Consider the following 18,874-nt stretch of genomic DNA (forward strand, 5'->3'; position numbering starts at 1 on the left):
GGCAAAATTACTAATTATTTAGTAATAATTATTAACTATTTAGAAATTATTTTTTTGTCGAATTGGCAAAATTATTGACTAAAATCACTAGTCAATATTGTGTCTGTGTACATCCTTCTAATGGAAAAAAAATATTTGAAGATTTTTCTCAAATTATGGATACCAAGAACATTTTCATTTATAACTCTTTTATTTTTAATTTGACAAATAAAAGTTATTCTTCATAAAAAGCTCTTCATGATCTAAGATTTATGATGCAACCATCATATATAGGGTGTCCCAAAAGTAGTGGAACGGTCGAATATTTCGCGAACTAAACATCGGATGGAAAAACTGAAAAATACGTGTTTTAATCATTTTCAAAAATCTATCCAATGACACTAAACACCAACTCCCACTACACCCACTGGAGGTGGGGTGGGGGGTAACTTTAACATCTTAAATGGAAACCCCTAGTTTTTCTTGCAGATTTGGATTCGCTACGTAAAAGTAAGCAACTTTTATCCAAGACATTTTTTCGAATTGTGGATAGATGGCGCTATAATTGGGAAAAACAATTTATCCTGATACCATAGGTAAATTGTAAAAACGGTCTAATATCTCGAGAAATACACTTCCAAATAAGAAACCAAAAAACAGGTTTTTAATATTTTTCGAGAACCTATCGATAAACACTAAACATGACCCTCCAACCCACCCCCTGGAGGTGGGGTGGGGGGGAACTTCAAAATCTTAAATAGCAACCACCAATTTTTATTGCAGATTCGAATTCGTCATGAAAAATTAAGCAACATTTATTCGAAATATTTTTTAAAAATGCTGATAGATGGCGCTAATAAATCGTATTTTTCTAATTAAAGCGCCATCTATCAACAATTCTAAAAAATGTTTCGAATAAATGTTGCTTAGTTTTTCATGACAAATCCGAATCTGTAATAAAAAGTGGGGGTTGCTATTTAATATTTTAAAGTTACCCCCCACCCCACCTCCAGGGGATGGGTTGGAGGGTCATGTTTAGTGTTATTCGATAGGTTTTCGAAAAGTATTAAAAAAATTTGTTTGGTTTCTTATTTGGAAGTGTATTTCTCGAGATATTAGACCGTTTCTCTAATTTACCCATGGTATCAGGATAAATCGTTTTTCCCAATTATAGCGCAATCTATCCACAGTTTGAAAAAATGTCTTGAATAAAAGTTGCTTACTTTTACGTAACGAATCCAAATCTGCAAGAAAATCTAGGAGTTTCCATTTGAGATTTTAAAGTTACCCCCCATCGCACCTCCAGGGGGTGTAGTGGAGGTTGGTGTTTGGTGTCATTGGATAGAATTTTGAAAATGATTGAACAAGTATTTTTCAGTTTTTCGATCCAATGTTTAGTTCGCGAAATATTCGACCGTTCCACTACTTTTGGGACACCTTGTATAAAATTTTATTAATTTTATACGAGGTATATAAAAAATATGAATTTCGATCAAGAGTAAACTACCTTTATAGTTCATAACATTTAAATTAGACTGATATAATGGCACATTAAAACATAATTATTAATTGTAAACTACTTTTCATAATAGAAATTTTCCATATTATGAATTAAAATACGTAAATATACAAAGTTTTCGTGATGATAATGCCCGCATTTTCAGCTTGTTTTAGTTATGATTCCTCAGTCTAATTGTTGCAACTGGTCTTGCAGGGAAACTAGACTGTTGCAACTGGTCTTGCAGGGAAAAGTAGAGGGAAAGCGAGGACCAGGAAGGCGAAGGATTTCCTGGCTGAGAAATCTACGAACGTGGTTCAACACAACCACTACAAATCTTTTCAGAGCAGCAGTGTGCAAAGTGCAGATTGCCATGATGGTCGCCAACATCCGAAACGGATAGGCACTACAAGAAGAAGAAGAAGTCTAATTGTATTCAGTGCAAGAATATGCCTCGAGTTCGAAGACACCAAAATTACCACCATTTTAGCGATTTTGACAGGGGTAGAATTATTGCCTTAAAGATATGGGTTTGTCGTATCGCGAAATTGGCCGTCGTGTTAATTGTACGCCAATGACAGTTATGCGAGTATGTCGTGTGTGGACAAACGAAGGTAGAGGAACACGAAGAAGACCAACTGGTCAACCGAGGCGTACCACAGGGCGTCAAGATAGGAGCTTTTGACTCCTGGGTCTGAGAGACCGTTTTGCTACTACGAGTCAAATAGCTGACCAATGGTTTGGAGTAGAAGGTAGACCTGTTACTAGACGTACCCTATACCGTAGCATTTGAGCCTTTGGACTGGTTGCATTCCGCCCACCGCGAGTGCTTCCTTTGACTGCGGACCACTGTCCTCAACGTTTGAATTGGTGCAGAGAACGGCAGCATTGGGTGGCAGAATGGCATAATGCAGCATTCAGCGATGCATCGCGATTTTGTTTAGGTATGCTTGATGGTCGTAAGATGATATCGGGTTTGCTGTTGAGAGACATCTACACAGGACAGTTGGAGTAATGGCTTGGGGGGTTAATGCCTATGGTAGTAGACTGGGAGATATTATACATAAGTTCAGCCACGATTTTTTAAGTCCTGCCTTTTGCAATACTGGAAGGGTAGGCGATGTACTTACAATCTGTGGAAACATCCACAAATTTCCTGTGACATTTTCCTGTAAAAATTAGATTTTCCCAAAAAATAAAAATAGGGTTTTGCGATGAATTTCTAAGTCCTGCCATATCCGTAGATAGACAGGATACTATCGATTTTATGAAGAAAATTCGTTGGGCAGGAGGGTTACAAACGGGCTGACGGAGTATATATGTATACAAACATGTAAGGAAAATAATGAAATTTTCATGATTTTCTAGGTCCTGCCAACTAAATAAACTAGACATATTTATTTCAAAATGACCAAAAAAAATATTGGCATGACGTCTCCTAATGTTTAAGTATACTTGTCCCTTGGAAAATTCTGCAAAAAATTTTCACCCTAATTCCGTGATTTTCTTAGTCCTGCCTTTAAAAAGTTATAATACTCAAATACACTCAATACCTTTTCGGTACTCGGCAGGAAGGTTAAACGGTTCTTGTAAGACGGCAGGAGTCCTAGATTTGTAAGAAAATTCGTGAAAAAGTCAACGATTTTCTGAGTCATGCCATTTTGCACATGTTTCAAGAATCTTAATATAAGTCTATTTACAAAGAGGCAGGATGGTTTTATGGTTATTTTGTATACAGGGTGGGGCATTAGTGTGACAAAGTCCAATTACTCGTTTGTCGTAAGATATACGAAAAAAGTTATTTAGGTAAAACATGGGCCACAGATAGGACTATGATTTAACAGTATTTTCTAATATACAGGGCTACCCGTTTTCACAGGGTGACACAAATTTATGTTTTTTTAAATGAAATACCCTGTACAATTTTTACATTTTTGGATTCTACTCGATGTTCTCTTTAATAAAATATAGTGTTTTGAAATATTATACGAGGTAGTTTAAAACATAATAACGTTTTTTTGTTAATTTTGTAGGAACATTCACCCTATACATATTGTTAGTGATTTGATATTAAAACTTCTATTAATTTATGTTTAAACGATTTTTAATATAGTCTACTATTGTCAGTTATTAATAGTATACCAAAATATTTAATTTTAGTATACGGGGTTGGTTGAAACTCGGAATGAGTATTTTTTGAGTTTTCTTAAATGGGACACCCTGTATTTTAGTATTATAATAAAATGATATTTTATGGTACCTTTTTATTTGTTAAGCATTTTCTGTACCATATTTATATATTAATTTCGGCAGTAAATTGATACAGACAGATTTCAGACACTAAAGTGATGCAAGTAGATTACTCGAGGAGTTTTGTGGTTGTTGAACATGAATACGCCATCAGAATCGACCTCCAAAAACTCTCTAAATTCGAGATCAGTCACCCTGGGCACCAGGTGCTCCGAGGGTCGGTTGTAATGTCATATTCGTGTTCGACCATCCCAAAAACCCTCGAATAATCTGTTTTCTTTGATTTATTGCCGATATCCCACGAAACTCCAGATGACGTGCCTTAGCAGCAACTCTGGGCACTAGGTGATTCGGAGGTCGGTTCTGCTTGCGTATAACTCCATAAACCTCCCAAATAACAAAATTTTGCCCTTAATACACTGATTTTGACAGGTTTATGCACTTTTGGATGCATGTTATGCACTAAAATGCAATTTCCGCCCATTTTTATATTGTACAACTTTTATTTGAATTTGAAAAAAAAAAATTTTAAAAAATAAAAAAAAACGGTGTATTTGCCGACTTAAAGCAAGAGTAACTTTTAGTACTAGAATAAGTCATAATTTAATACTCTACTCTCAAAAATGTCTAAAACTTTAAAGACCAATAAGTTATGAGATAAAATATCCGTTGATCTACCCAAGACGGATGCCTATGACCAGTACTAGAAATTCACAATTGATAAAATCGATTCATATCTGGAAGAGAAATAAACGTAGCAGTTTTCGTTTTCCTAAATAGAATTTTTCTAAATTCTTTTAAACTCAAAAAACCAAAAAACTAAAAATTTTTCAAATCGATTTTTCTAGAACACTGCGTATTCTTCTGAGTTAAAGCAAAAGTACCTTTTAGTACAAAACTATCCCAGAAATTAATAATCCAGTGTCAGAAATGCTTAAAAATTATACAGAAAAGTTATTCGATAAAATATCCGTTTCCGTACCCAAAACGGACCCCTATGACCGGTACTAAAAATTGACAATTGATATTTGACAATTGACCTCTGGAAGATAAATAAGTGTACCAGTTTTCGTTTTTCCAAATAAAAGCGTTCTGCAGCTATTTTAAAGAAACTAATTACAAGACTTCGATATGCTTCTTCTAGACGAAGCATATCGAAGTAGAGGTCGTCCGCCAACCAGATGGTCTGATGACATCAAACAGATCGACAGAAACTTGATGCAGACAGTACAGGACAGAAATGCATGGAGAAGACTGAGGGAGACCTATATCCAGCAGTGGATAGATCCGGGTTGAATTATGACGATGATGAATTACAAGACGCCATCTTTAAAGAGCTTTAGCTTTCCACGGAAGCATTTTTAAACTAGGTGAATTGAGTTAAATTTTCTTAAAATTATCTGAGGAATCTCCGGTTTTCGTTTATTATGAGAGCTTCTGGACACCCTATATAATATAATGGGTAGGTAAATTCCCTACTGTAACCAATAAATTGTAAAAATTGTTAATTTACTTTTATTGCGTTTACTTAGATAAAAATATGATCTAATCACTTAAAATAACGATGTTACAGTTTGCTATTAGATTTGAAAATTGTGTAAAAATTCCGAGACATTATTCAGGAAAATAATATTTAATAGGATACGATTGTTTTAATGATATACAAATTAATTTTTTGTATTATTCATCTTTGCGGTTATCCTGCCAAGTTGTAAACGGTTTTAGATTAGTGTTTTTTAAGCATACTCGACATGGTATGACTCAGAAAATTGTGGTGATATGAATATTATGTTTGTATAACACCCTGAAATAATTTTACAGACACACAATTTAATTTTTTTATACGAAATAACTATACAACCATCCTGCCTCTTTGAAAATAGATTTATATTAACCTTCTTGAGATATGTGCGAAATGGCATGACTTAGAAAATCGTGTAATTTTCCACGAATTTTCTTACAAATGTTTTAACTATATACAGTAAAAAAGGTGTAACTAAACATCCTGCCATTTTGAATAATGTCTACTGAAATTATTTATTTTATAACAAAATTTATTTTATGACTTAGAAAATCACGGAACCAGAGTGAAAATTTTATACAGAATTTTCCAAGAAACAAGTGCAGTTAAACATTAGGTGACGTCATGCCAACATTTTTTTTGGTCATTTTGAAATAAATATGATTAATTTATTAAGTTGGCAGGACTTAGAAAATTATGAAAATTTCATTATTTTCATTACATGTTTGTATATCTGTATACTCCCTTAGTCCTTTTGCAACCGTCCTGCCCAAAAAATTTTCTTCATAAAATAGATAGTGTCCTGTTATTCTATGGATATGGCAGGACTTAAAAATTCATCGCAACTCCCAATTTTTTTTTCATGGAAAATCTAATTTTCACAGGAAAATGTCACAGGAAACCCGTGGATTTTTCCACAAATTGTAAGTACCTTCTCTAACCTTCCAGTATTGCAAAGGGCAGGACTTAGAAAATCGTGGTTGAACTTCTGTTAATATCTCCCGGTTTATAGCGGATCACCACTTTTGTTTATTCGAGACAGTATGACAGATGCGCGTTATGTTAATGACATCTTACAACCAGTTTACTGCCTTATCTAGACGGCCGACGAAACGCCCTTTTTTCAGGAACACAACGCACGTCCCCATATTGCTCGTCAAACTATGGACTTTTTCCAAGAAGCTGGCGTTAATTTTTGCCGTGGCTACCCCGTTCGCTGGGTTTAAATCCTATCGAACATGTGTGGGATATGATGGGGAGGAGACTGTCCACTTTGCACCATCCTCCACAGACTCTGGCACAGTTAATCCATGAAATTCAAGTTGCTTGGAACGAGGTGCCACAACCAGATATCGATCATCTCATTTTGTCAATGCCTAGACGTGTACAGGAGTGTATTCAGCTCGGGGGGTCGCCAAACACATTATTTTTTTTTTTTTGATTACATGTCAATAAAAAGTCTTGCCAATGTTATCGTTTCATTCTTAAGGCTATGGGTACATAATTCGCAAATATTTTACGTGTATCCCTACTTTTTCTGTCTTTACACGGCAAATTACGTGTAGTAAAATTCACACTGGTATGGATATGTAAACATTACTAGAATGTCATTCTACTTGAAAATGTCATCATTAATTTAAAGAGATGGGTTTTGAATTTTCTTGGATAACTGTTATTTTTATAATTGCAAATTATTAATTCAGTTAATAAATGTGATAATTTTTTCACTAACTATGTATTCAGTGATTGTAATAATTTATTTGTACAACAAAGACTAATACTCAATCGAAAAAAGAGAAAAAGTGTTAAAGTGATTTTTTAATAATATATTGTTATGGAACGCTAACAATTTTGAACATCTTTAACAACAAAATACTTGGATCACAGAATATATTATCCTGATGTATTCTCTGCTTGGATCTTCCACAAATAATACACAATAAATAACTTTTTATTAAGTTCACGTCTTAAATCAATTATTTATAAAATACATTATACAGGGTGTCCCAGACTAATTTAGCCACGCTATATCTCTTAAACGAATAAAAATTTTCGAATGGGACAAAAAGTGATATATTCTACTTGTAATACACTTTAATATGGCGTACAAAAAAATCATCCCCTAAATATTCATCCATTAATTACAACCCCTAACTTTATTTTTTTTAATAGCACCCTGTATATTTTTTTATAGTTTTGGATGTGGTCTTTTATCATCTGTTCAACACATTTTTTGAAAATAAAATCGGTTCGTAAATAACCAAGAAACTATCAGTTTGTTTTTGTTAATTGTTTGTCCCAGACTAATTTATCCAGGCTATATTTCTTAAACGAATAGAGATTTTCGAATGGGATAAAAATTGATCTATTCCATTTGTAATACACTTTCATATCACGTAGAAAAGATTCATCCCCTAAATATTCATCCCTAACTTACAGGGTGCTATTTAAAAAAATAAAGTTAGGGTTTGTAACTAAGGGATGAATATTTACGGGATATTTTTTTTTCTACGCCATATTAAAGTGCATTAAAAATGTAATAGATCAGTTTTTGTCCCATTCGAAAATCTCTATTCGTTTAAGAAATATAGCCTGGATAAATTAGTCTGGGACACATAATTAACAAAACTAAACTGATATTTTCTTGGTTATTTACATACCGATTTTATTTTCAAAAACTGTGTTGAATAGACGATAGAAGATCACATTCAAAACTATAAAAAATATACAGGGTGCTATTAAAAAAATTAAAGTTAGGGGTTGTAACTAAGGGAGGAGTGTAGGAGATGATTTTTTTTACGCCAGATTAAAGTGTATTACAAGTAGAATAGACCACTTTTTGTCCCATTCGAAAATCTCTATTCGTTTAAGAGATATAGCGTGGCTAAATTAGTCTGGGACACCCTGTATATCAATAATATTTAATCAATAACTGAACATATTCCCGATGCAATGTCAAATATTTAAAATTGTCACTGATTGTCAGTGTCTGACTGACAATAAATATGCTGACAATATTATATTCGGCTGAGTGCGTTGTAAGACAAAGATAGATTTGGAAAATATTACCACGGCATTGTGTTTATTTTTTTCGAATCCTGAAAAAACCAGAATGAAAGACTAAATTATTACCGAGGGCCGAAAGTCCCTTACAATAAATAAAAAGTTTATTTTGAATGATATATTTGAAATTAAAAATCACACTAAATTTTCTCTTAGTTTTTCACCCCTGTAACTTATTAAAATAAACATTATAGAAGTTCTCAGGGACTTTCGGCCCTCGCTAATAAAGTGATCTTTCATTCTGCGTTTACATTTTTCAAAAATACTTATTAGTTTTCTCAGGATTCGAAAAAAATGAATCCCCATTTGAATAGCATTGCAGCCGAAAATACGTACCGATCCTCTTAATGAAAATGTAATCTGTTGCCAAAAATTAAGTTTCACAAATGATTACTTCTGGGTGTAACACTATTAATGTCACTGAGTATAAGTTTTAAAGTTCATTAATAAATTAGACGATTGAATCATTACAATAGTTTTAATTAAATCAATTGAAGAGTTCAAACAGTACGTTAAATATAAATTCAAACATGCATTTTAAATCATGTTACAATATTTAATACTGAAGTACTTACCATCTGACACCGTCTACATCAGAGTTGTATTCGTCGCTTTCAACATCATCATTCCTAACTCTTTTACTTAAAGGTGTACCTACAGTTCTCTTTGTTGAATGTCTCTTTCCGTCTGTATCAGAGTTGTATTCGTCGCTTTCAACATCATCATTCCTAACTCTTTTACTTAAAGGTGTACCTACAGTTTTCTTTGTTGAATGTCTCTTTCCGTCTATATCAGAGTTGTATTCGTTGCTTTCAACATCATCATTCCTAACTCTTTTACTTAAAGGTGTACCTACAGTTCTCTTTGTTGAATGTCTCTTTCCGTCTGTATCAGAGTTGTATTCGTTGCTTTCAACATCATCATTCCTAACTCTTTTACTTAAAGGTGTACCTACAGTTCTCTTTGTTGAATGTCTCTTTCCGTCTGTATCAGAGTTGTATTCGTTGCTTTCAACATCATCATTCCTAACTCTTTTGCTTGAAGGTGTACCTACAGTTCTCTTTGTTGAATGTCTCTTTCCGTCTGTATCAGAGTTGTATTCGTTGCTTTCAACATCATCATTCCTAACTCTTTTGCTTGAAGGTGTACCTATAGTTATCTTTGGTGATTCCCTCGTCCTTTTATTCTGAGATTCGTTCAGTCTACAAGGAAAAAAACAACGAATATACTATACTTCAAATACAAAAGCAACGACAGTTAAACACAATTACGAAGAGAGAAAACGAAGTATAATATGTAGGAAGTAATAATATCCAATATTCTTTTTAATCCGCAGCTACTTTAATTATAAAAACGTAAGAGTTCACTAGACCACTGAGATAAATCATTCTATTATAAATTAATGTGTATTGTGAAGCACAGTTGTATCCATCCTATTCGCTGTGAGCCGATGAGTAGAAGGAATATGACAGTTTAACCAGCGCTGTTAGTGGCAGTTTTGTGCATTGAATTTGAACAATTTTACAAGAAAAGTACAAGTTTCAAACCGCGAGAGAGCGCTACCGACGTAACTCACAGCCTTAGACAAGGAAAAAAGAGAGGACGGGTAACACTCATTTAAAACACACGTTCCAAAAGTGAAGCCAGTTTTTGGTTTGTTTGTCACCAGAAACATGGCGGTCACGTCAAAAATAACAATGGGTTGCCAGTGGTGGGTGTTCGTTGAAGGTTAAAATTTCATAAAAAATAAAGTAAATCATCATCTAAAATTCGTAATAAAAACATATGTATGTATTGAAACATATGTACGTAATATGAGCAACTTAATAAAACATTTACCGTACACAAATTCTTCATTTTAAATACATTTCATGTTTTTATTTTAAATACTCAATGCATAACAATACCCCAAAGATACGTCGATGATCAAAATCTCTGGTGTCAGTTTGGCTTCACTTTTGGTCATAGGATTACTCGTCCTCTCTCTTTCCTTGTCTAAGCTCACAGCCAATAAAAACAGAAGTAACCTCTTTTCACATCAACTTCTTCTTTTTCTCAATGGCCTCTTGCGTAAGCAGTCGTCCAGTCGCACGAACTTATATATTAAATATTAAAATTATAATGAATAAAATAAAAAAACATAATTACTTTTACTATTAATTATTCTGTGTATTCGTTCGGTAATCAGGTTACAATAATATTTCAGTTCATAATTTGTGTTTTTCTAGATAAATATCTATTTTTCTCGTTTTGCATATTTCACATACACCAATTTTATCATAAAAGTACAAGTTTCAAACCGCGAGAGAGCGCTAGGAATATTTAAGTGATTGAGCAGTGATGAATTGAACAGTCACATTATTTGGTCTGCGTAGTTAACCAAATTATACAGAACACCGATTTAAGGCAAGCGATTTTGTGCATAACTTGTGGAACCAATTTATTTTAAATTCAATCTTAAATTTAGCAATTTAGTTTTCATATTTTCTAGAGTTTTTATACACTTAGTGTTCTTAGAATAAGGAGAAAATTTTAAAATTTGTAAATATTGATATATAGCCGCCTTCGGAAGAAAAAGAAATAGAGGTAAAGGAAGAGTTTTATAATTTAATGGACCAAGTATATGAAGGCATTCTCAAGGTAAGAAAGTGAAGAAGGCCTATTAATGCCTACGATAGGAATATACAACTTGCATTCAACATCGAATGAAAATGGTCCTATGCTAATTGATTTTGCAAGGAAAAAAAACTTTTAATAAAAAGTACCTACTTCCTGGGGAAAGGACATAAGGGTACATGGATAAATAAGTCAACATACTCTCAACAGATTAAACGGAATATATAACTAGGTTTACACAAACGACTACATATTTATCTAAATATAATTACCTTTGCTCGTTAATATTCACAGATCTAATTGTGGAAGCTGAGGGATTGTTATCTAAGGACTCTTCTCTTCCTGTTCTGCTTAGTTTATTCACTAAAACTATTAATTCCCTAGAAGCTTTCCTCTTTTGGCTACTTTCCATGGCACTCGGTGATGCAACTCTAAAAATACAATGTTTAAATTCATTCAATAAAAGAACTGATTTTACAGAGCACATACCTGGATGGTTCGATAAGTACTTAGCCTCTCCGTCCGATAGCGCAACTATCGCAAGAGAAATCTACTATCATGGAATACATTCTTGTAGAGAACCTATGTCAAAATCTCAGCCGAATCGGACTCATATAGTCCAAGTAATGAAGCTTAAAATAGGACAAAACCTCGCAATTTTTACAGAATGGATAGATTTGCTTGAAAATTTGAGGATAAGTAGTGGATAGTCCAAGGATCAAAATCTATATGATGCGGAAAGGCGTTTTACCATGGGGGTGGTTGCTACTCCATCTCGGCGGTGGAAATTTTTTATTATATTTTGACTGCAAAAGTTGGTAATAACATTCATTCTAAGCAAAAAACGTTCTATACATTTTTTTTGAAAAAATTAATAGTTTTCGATTTATTCGCTATTGAAAGTGTTAGTTTTATATCAAAAAAATCAATGGTTTTAATAAGTTTTCTGCTAATAACTCGCAAAAGTTTTCGTTTTATCAAAACAACTTTACTTAACAAAAATGTACCTTTTAAAAAAATGAACAAAACCTTTTTTTTTAATTTTCTTTAAGACCAATAGTAATCGAGCTATACTTTATTATATGTTAGCTCTTCTTCGTCAAATGATAAATATTGTAGTTTTAAAGTCAAAAGACGGGAGAACTATGCATTTTTTGAGGATAACTTGTTCAAACTAACTTAAAGTACTTAACAATATCTATCTCCCTAAATAAAAAAGTCTCTAGCTCAAAAATTAAGTGACTTATAATGAAAAGAATGTCAGTCCCTATTTTTTTCAGCGAAAAAGTGATCGGAAGCAACCTCCTAATCACCACCCTAATTAAAATTAGTCATTGACCTTATTTGGTCTTATTTACTTATGTATTATTAGTAGGTTCTAGAAGTTTGACCGGTTTAGAATTAGTTTAAAAAAAATGGAGTTAAAAGCGAAAACGAATTTTGGTAGTTTGGAAAAAATGGCCTTTTCTTCAGAATAGAAAGATTATCATCAGAGATACGAAAAAATGTTTAAATAGGTATGAAATTGTAGCTTATTTAATTCCCACGAACCTGATTTGCAAAAATTTTTTCTATGGCAAAAATTGAGTGAGCTATTGACAATTAAAACTTGTAATAACATGCAAAAACCACCTGTACCAACCCTTTCAAAGTCACCTCTTTTTGCTACTGAGGATTTTAAAAAGATTTAATAAAAAATAAATAAGTTGCGGTTAAAAAATCAATATTAAAAAAAAAGGAGAAATCCAATTGGAAGTATAATAATGTAAGTTAGCGATGTTTTAGTCATTGGCCTTATTCATTCTTCTTTATTTATGTATTATTAATAGATTCTAGAAGTTTGACTGGCTTAGAATGATTAGTTTTAAAAAAACTGGAGTTAAAAGCGAATAACGAATTTTCTTAGTTTGGTAAAAAATGCCATTTTCTTCAGAATAGAAAGATTAGCATCAAAGATACGAAAAAATGTTTAAATATGAAATTTTAGCTTATTTAATTCCCAAGAACTTGGTTTGAAAAAATTTTTTCTACGGCAAAAATTGAGTGAATCGTACCTAAATGAGTATTATCGAAAAACATTGATTTTTTCGATATAAAACTAACACTTTTGATAGCGAATAAATCGAAAACTATTAATTTTATCAAAAAAATGTATAGAACATTTTTAGCTTAGAATGAATGTTTTTAACAACTTTTGCGGTCAAAATATAATAAAAAGTTTCCACCCCCGAGATGGGGTGGTAACCACCCCCATGGTAAAAGAGCCTTTCGGCATCATATAGATTTTGATTCTTGGACTATCCACTACTTATTCTCAAATTTTTAAGCAAATCGATTCATTCTGTAAAAATTGCGAGGTAAAAAGCTTCGGTTCCTGGACTAATAGTTTTGTTTTGACCGCGTGTGGAAGCGGGCGTGTCTAGAAATTTTAGAAAAATAAAAAAAGATCAACATGGGTCGGTGATTCGACTCTTGTTTTTGGAAGGAAAATCCTGCAGCGAAATCAAAGAGCGCTTGGATGGTATGTATGATGACTCTTCTCCTTCGATGGCGAACGTCAAAAATTGGTTTAACGAGTTGGACATAAGAAAGCTGTCGTAGCGACGTGTACCGCATTTGCTCACTCCAGACAATAAGAGCAACCATGAAATCACTTCAGAGCAGTGTTTGAGGCTGTTTAAACGTAATCCAGTAATCCAACGTTAGCCAAATTTTTAAAGTTTTCAACGTAATAGAAATATTAAAAATATTGAAAAATATTCCTAAAACATATTTAATTGAAAACTTATTGGACCGTTTTCCTGGTAACACCTCCATGGCTTCTAAAAATTGCAAGCTAGATGGATGCTGAAGCGAAGAAGACAAGGGGGAATTCAAAAAACTTACAATTGACGACCCCGTCTGTTCAGCTGGTAAATTCCAACGGAAAATGGATCTAGTTACTCAAAGGAGTAAAACTAATATAAAATGAAATAAAAATGTATACCATTTTTATTCAGTTGCAATGCGAAGGCAAGACTGTCTTATTTTTCACTTAGAACAGAGAGCGCAAACCGGCACTCTAAATCGACGATTTTCGACTCTAACTGGAGTCATCATCAGAGAGGCGTAGGTTTGCTGGTCTCTGTTCCAAGTGACGAAACTCCGAGAGCCTATCCCCGCATTGCAACTGACGTTTATGGAGTAAGTGTCTAACGACATCTGGTAACTGAAAGTCAAAGTTTTAAAGTTTTCAATCTAATAGAAATATTAAAAATATTCCTAAAAGAAGAATGCAGGCGGGTGTGGGGTAATACTGCACTTTGGTTGCATTGGTGGTGTATTGGCTAAACGTGCAGGGCAGGGTATGGTGCTGATAGAAAAGGCATTCAGGCATCAAATATCCAAAAATCTTTTCAGGCGACAATAATGAAAAGACCTTCTCCAAACGCAATAAAAACTTATACTGAAATGATGGCATCTCCTGAGATAAAATGTTCCGGAAGTAAAATGAGCCTCCGTTCGGATCACCGGGTGAGGACTATCCTAGGGGGAACACCATTACAGGTTAGAAAAATCAGGATAGGGTCTTGGAATCTTGGTAGTCTTACAGGAAAGAGTCTGGAGTTAGTGGATGCGCTCAAACGAAGAAGAGTTCAAATTGCTTGTATTCAAGAAATTAGGTGGAAAGGACAAAGGGCGAAAGAACTAGGTGATGGATATAAATTGTGGTATGTAGGGAGTAGTAACACCAGAAATGGAGTTGGTATAATTGCTGATAGTGAAATGAAAGATAACGTAGTAGAAGTTGTAAGAACGAGTGATAGAATGATGTCAGTGAAATTTGTAATTGATAAAGAGGTATTGAATGTTGTGTGTGTGTGTGTGTGTGTGTGTGTGTGTGTGTGTGTGTGTGTGTGTGTGTGTGTGTGTGTGTGTGTGTGTGTGTGTGTGTGTGTGTGTGTGTGTGTGTGTGTGTGTGTGTGTGTGTGTGTGTGTGTGTGTGTGTGTGTGTGTGTGTGTGTGTGTGTGTGTGTGTGTGTGTGTGTGTGTGTGTGTGTGTGTGTGTGTGTGTGTGTGTGTGTGTGTGTGTGTGTGTGTGTGTGTGTGTGTGTGTGTGTGTGTGTGTGTGTGTGTGTGTGTGTGTGTGTGTGTGTGTGTGTGTGTGTGTGTGTGTGTGTGTGTGTGTGTGTGTGTGTGTGTGTGTGTGTGTGTGTGTGTGTGTGTGTGTGTGTGTGTGTGTGTGTGTGTGTGTGTGTGTGTGTGTGTGTGTGTGTGTGTGTGTGTGTGTGTGTGTGTGTGTGTGTGTGTGTGTGTGTGTGTGTGTGTGTGTGTGTGTGTGTGTGTGTGTGTGTGTGTGTGTGTGTGTGTGTGTGTGTGTGTGTGTGTGTGTGTGTGTGTGTGTGTGTGTGTGTGTGTGTGTGTGTGTGTGTGTGTGTGTGTGTGTGTGTGTGTGTGTGTGTGTGTGTGTGTGTGTGTGTGTGTGTGTGTGTGTGTGTGTGTGTGTGTGTGTGTGTGTGTGTGTGTGTGTGTGTGTGTGTGTGTGTGTGTGTGTGTGTGTGTGTGTGTGTGTGTGTGTGTGTGTGTGTGTGTGTGTGTGTGTGTGTGTGTGTGTGTGTGTGTGTGTGTGTGTGTGTGTGTGTGTGTGTGTGTGTGTGTGTGTGTGTGTGTGTGTGTGTGTGTGTGTGTGTGTGTGTGTGTGTGTGTGTGTGTGTGTGTGTGTGGAGTGTGTGTGTGTGTGTGTGTGAGAGTGTGTGTGTGAGTGTGTGTGTGGTGAGTGTGAGTGTGAGTGATGTGTGTGTGTGTGTGAGTGTGTGTGTGAGTGTGAGTGTGTGTGTGTGTGGTTGTGTAGTGTTGAGTGTGTGTGAGAGATGAGTGTTGTGAGATAGTGTGTGTGTGAGTAGAGTGGTGTAGTGTGTTATAGTGTTATTGTGTGTGTGTGTGTGTGTGTGTGTGTGTGTGTGTGTGTGTGTGTGTGTGTGTGTGTGTGTGTGTGTGTGTGTGTGTGTGTGTGTGTGTGTGTGTGTGTGTGTGTGTGTGTGTGTGTGTGTGTGTGTGTGTGTGTGTGTGTGTGTGTGTGTGTGTGTGTGTGTGTGTGTGTGTGTGTGTGTGTGTGTGTGTGTGTGTGTGTGTGTGTGTGTGTGTGTGTGTGTGTGTGTGTGTGTGTGTGTGTGTGTGTGTGTGTGTGTGTGTGTGTGTGTGTGTGTGTGTGTGTGTGTGTGTGTGTGTGTGTGTGTGTGTGTGTGTGTGTGTGTGTGTGTGTGTGTGTGTGTGTGTGTGTGTGTGTGTGTGTGTGTGTGTGTGTGTGTGTGTGTGTGTGTGTGTGTGTGTGTGTGTGTGTGTGTGTGTGTGTGTGTGTGTGTGTGTGTGTGTGTGTGTGTGTGTGTGTGTGTGTGTGTGTGTGTGTGTGTGTGTGTGTGTGTGTGTGTGTATGCTCCTCAAACAGGTCTGGGTGAGAATGAAAGAAGAGCTTTCTACGACCAATTAGGAGACGTACTGAGTGATATTCCAGCAGAGGAGAAAGTTATAATAGGAGGTGATTTCAATGCACATGTGGGCCAAGCTAAGACAGGATATGAAACAATACATGGGGGATTAGACTTTGGAACTAGAAATGAAGCTGGAGATGACATGCTAGAATTAGCAACAGCATTGGATATGGCGATTGTTAAAACATTCTTTAAAAAGAGAGAAACTCAATTTATTACCTACAAAAGTGGACAACATCAATCCCAAATAGACTGCTTTATGATAAGGAAAGAAGACATACGTGAATGCAAGGACTGCAAGGTAATAGTTAGTGAGACAGTAAGCCAATAACATAAGTTGCTTGTTCTGGACATCGAAGTAAAAAGTGAAACTAAACAAAATTATCGGAGAGGACTACAAAAAATCAAGTGGCTATTGAAATACTTGGGAAAAGGTCAGAAAAGAAGTTTGAGGATAAAGAGACTTGGTGGTGGTCAAATGAAGTACAAGGAAAAATAAAAGAGAAGGGAAAATTATATAAAAAGTGGCAAGAAACCAGATCGGACATAGATCTTCAAAACTATATGGTCGCCAAAAAGGAAGCGAAAGTTGCAGTAGCAAAAGCTAAAGCAGAAGCGTATTCAAACCTATACGATCAACTTGATACCAGGGAAGGCGAAGCAAAGATATATAAAATAGCCAAACAGAGAGCAAAGAAAGCAAGAGATTTTAATCAGATTAGATATATCCGAGATGAAAATAATAAAATACTAATTCACGAAAAGGATGTCAAAAAGATATGGAGAAATTATTTTGACAGTCTATTAAATGAAGAATTTGACAGACAGCCTGTGGAGTTAACGGAGATAGTAACAGCAATGGTTACCAGAATAACAAACGAGGAAGTGGCTTAAGCGCTTCAAAAAATAAAGAAAGGAAAAGCAGTCGGACCAGATGATATTCCTGGGGAAGTATGGAGAGCATTGGGAGAGACAGGAACAAGTTGGCTAGCAGGTATATTTAATAGAATTATGGAAGTTGGACAAATGCCAGACGAATGGAGAATCAGTATATTAGTACCTGTCTACAAAAACAAGGGAGACATACAACAATGCACAAACTACAGGGCTATAAAACTACTTAGCTACTCCATGAAAATATGGGAGAGAGTAATTGATAGACGGATACGTGAAGAAACCGAAATATCCGATAATCAATTTGGCTTTATGCAGGGCAGATCAAGAACAGATGCAATTTTCATTTTAAGGCAACTGATGGAAAAATACAGGAATAAAGAGACCAACGCTCATATGGTATTCATTGATCTTGAGAAAGCATATGATAGAGTTCCTTGAGAGGTTCTGTGGTGGGCACTCAATAAGAAAGGAGTCCCTGGCGAATATGTAAAGATTGTGAGAGATATGTATGAGGGAGTAACAACTAGTGTTGAGGACAGGTGTGGGAGAGACTGATTAATTTCAGGTGAAAGTAGGATTGCACCAAGGATCGGTGCTTAGTCCTTATTTATTCTCATTAGTTTTGGACCAGATAACAGCGAAACTACAGGGTAGTATTCCATGGTGCCTAATGTATGCTGATGATGTAGTGTTAATAGGAAATAGTGAAAGAGATTTAGAACAAAAACTGGAACAGTGGAGCCAAGCTCTGGAGGAAAAAGGTTTAAAACTTAGTAGCACAAAAACAGAGTATTTGGAATGTTCATTTAAAGATGGAGTTACTACAAATAAAATGGTATCTTTGGATGGTGAAATGATTGTGAAAAGTAATAGTTTTAAGTACCTAGGATCTGTATTACCGAGTAATGGAGAAATATATGGATATGCATGCAGTAGAATTAGGGCTGGATGGATGAAGTGGAAAGAAGCGAGTGGTGTGGTGTGTGACAGAAAAATTCCAATGAAGCTGAAGGGAAAATTCTATAAAACAGCCATGAGACCGGCTATGATGCACGGAACTGAATGTTGGGCAGTAAAAAAGAAAGAAGAACAACGAATGCATGTGGCGGAAATGAGAATGCTTAGATGGATGAGTGGAGTCACAAAGAAGGATAAAATTAGAAATGAGTATATCAGGTGAAGTCTAGGTGTGGCATCAATTGATGCCAAAATGAGAGAGCATAGGTTAAGATGGTTTGGTCATGTTCAACGTCGAGACGTTAATCACCCAATACAAAGAATAGCTGAAGTGCAGATTACTGGAAGGAGTAGGAGAGGAAGACCAAAGAAGACCTGGGGCCTGGGGGGAGACGATAAGGCAGGACATGTTGGTAAAGGGGATTAACATTGATATGACCCAAGATAGAATTGTGTGGAGAAATGGAATTAGGGAAGCCGACCCCGCATAGGGATAAGGCAAAGAGAATGATGATGATTAAAAATATTCCTAAAAGATATTTAATTAAAAACTTATTGGGCCATTTTCCTGGTAACAAACCATATGGCTTGAAATTTTTAAAAGCCATGGAGGTGTTACCAGTA

General features: G+C 35.4%; 1 protein-coding gene across 3 annotated transcripts in view; it reads right to left on the minus strand.

Moving 5' to 3' along the window:
- Positions 1-18,874, minus strand: part of LOC114331404 (NADP-dependent malic enzyme) — a 178,749-nt gene that overhangs the window by 130,538 nt on the left and 29,337 nt on the right. For 2 of the 3 annotated variants that reach the window (XM_028280984.2, XM_050660948.1), the window contains exons 4-5: positions 11,201-11,359; positions 8,888-9,514 (exon numbers count right to left, since the gene is read on the minus strand). In XM_028280984.2, the coding sequence (XP_028136785.2) occupies positions 8,888-9,514; positions 11,201-11,359 (786 nt within the window). The remainder of the gene's footprint in view (positions 1-8,887; positions 9,515-11,200; positions 11,360-18,874) is intronic. The other variant, XM_050660947.1, reaches the window with a different exon arrangement.

This window comes from Diabrotica virgifera, chromosome 9 (genome assembly GCF_917563875.1).
Source record: "Diabrotica virgifera virgifera chromosome 9, PGI_DIABVI_V3a".
Lineage (NCBI taxonomy): Eukaryota > Metazoa > Arthropoda > Insecta > Coleoptera > Chrysomelidae > Diabrotica > Diabrotica virgifera.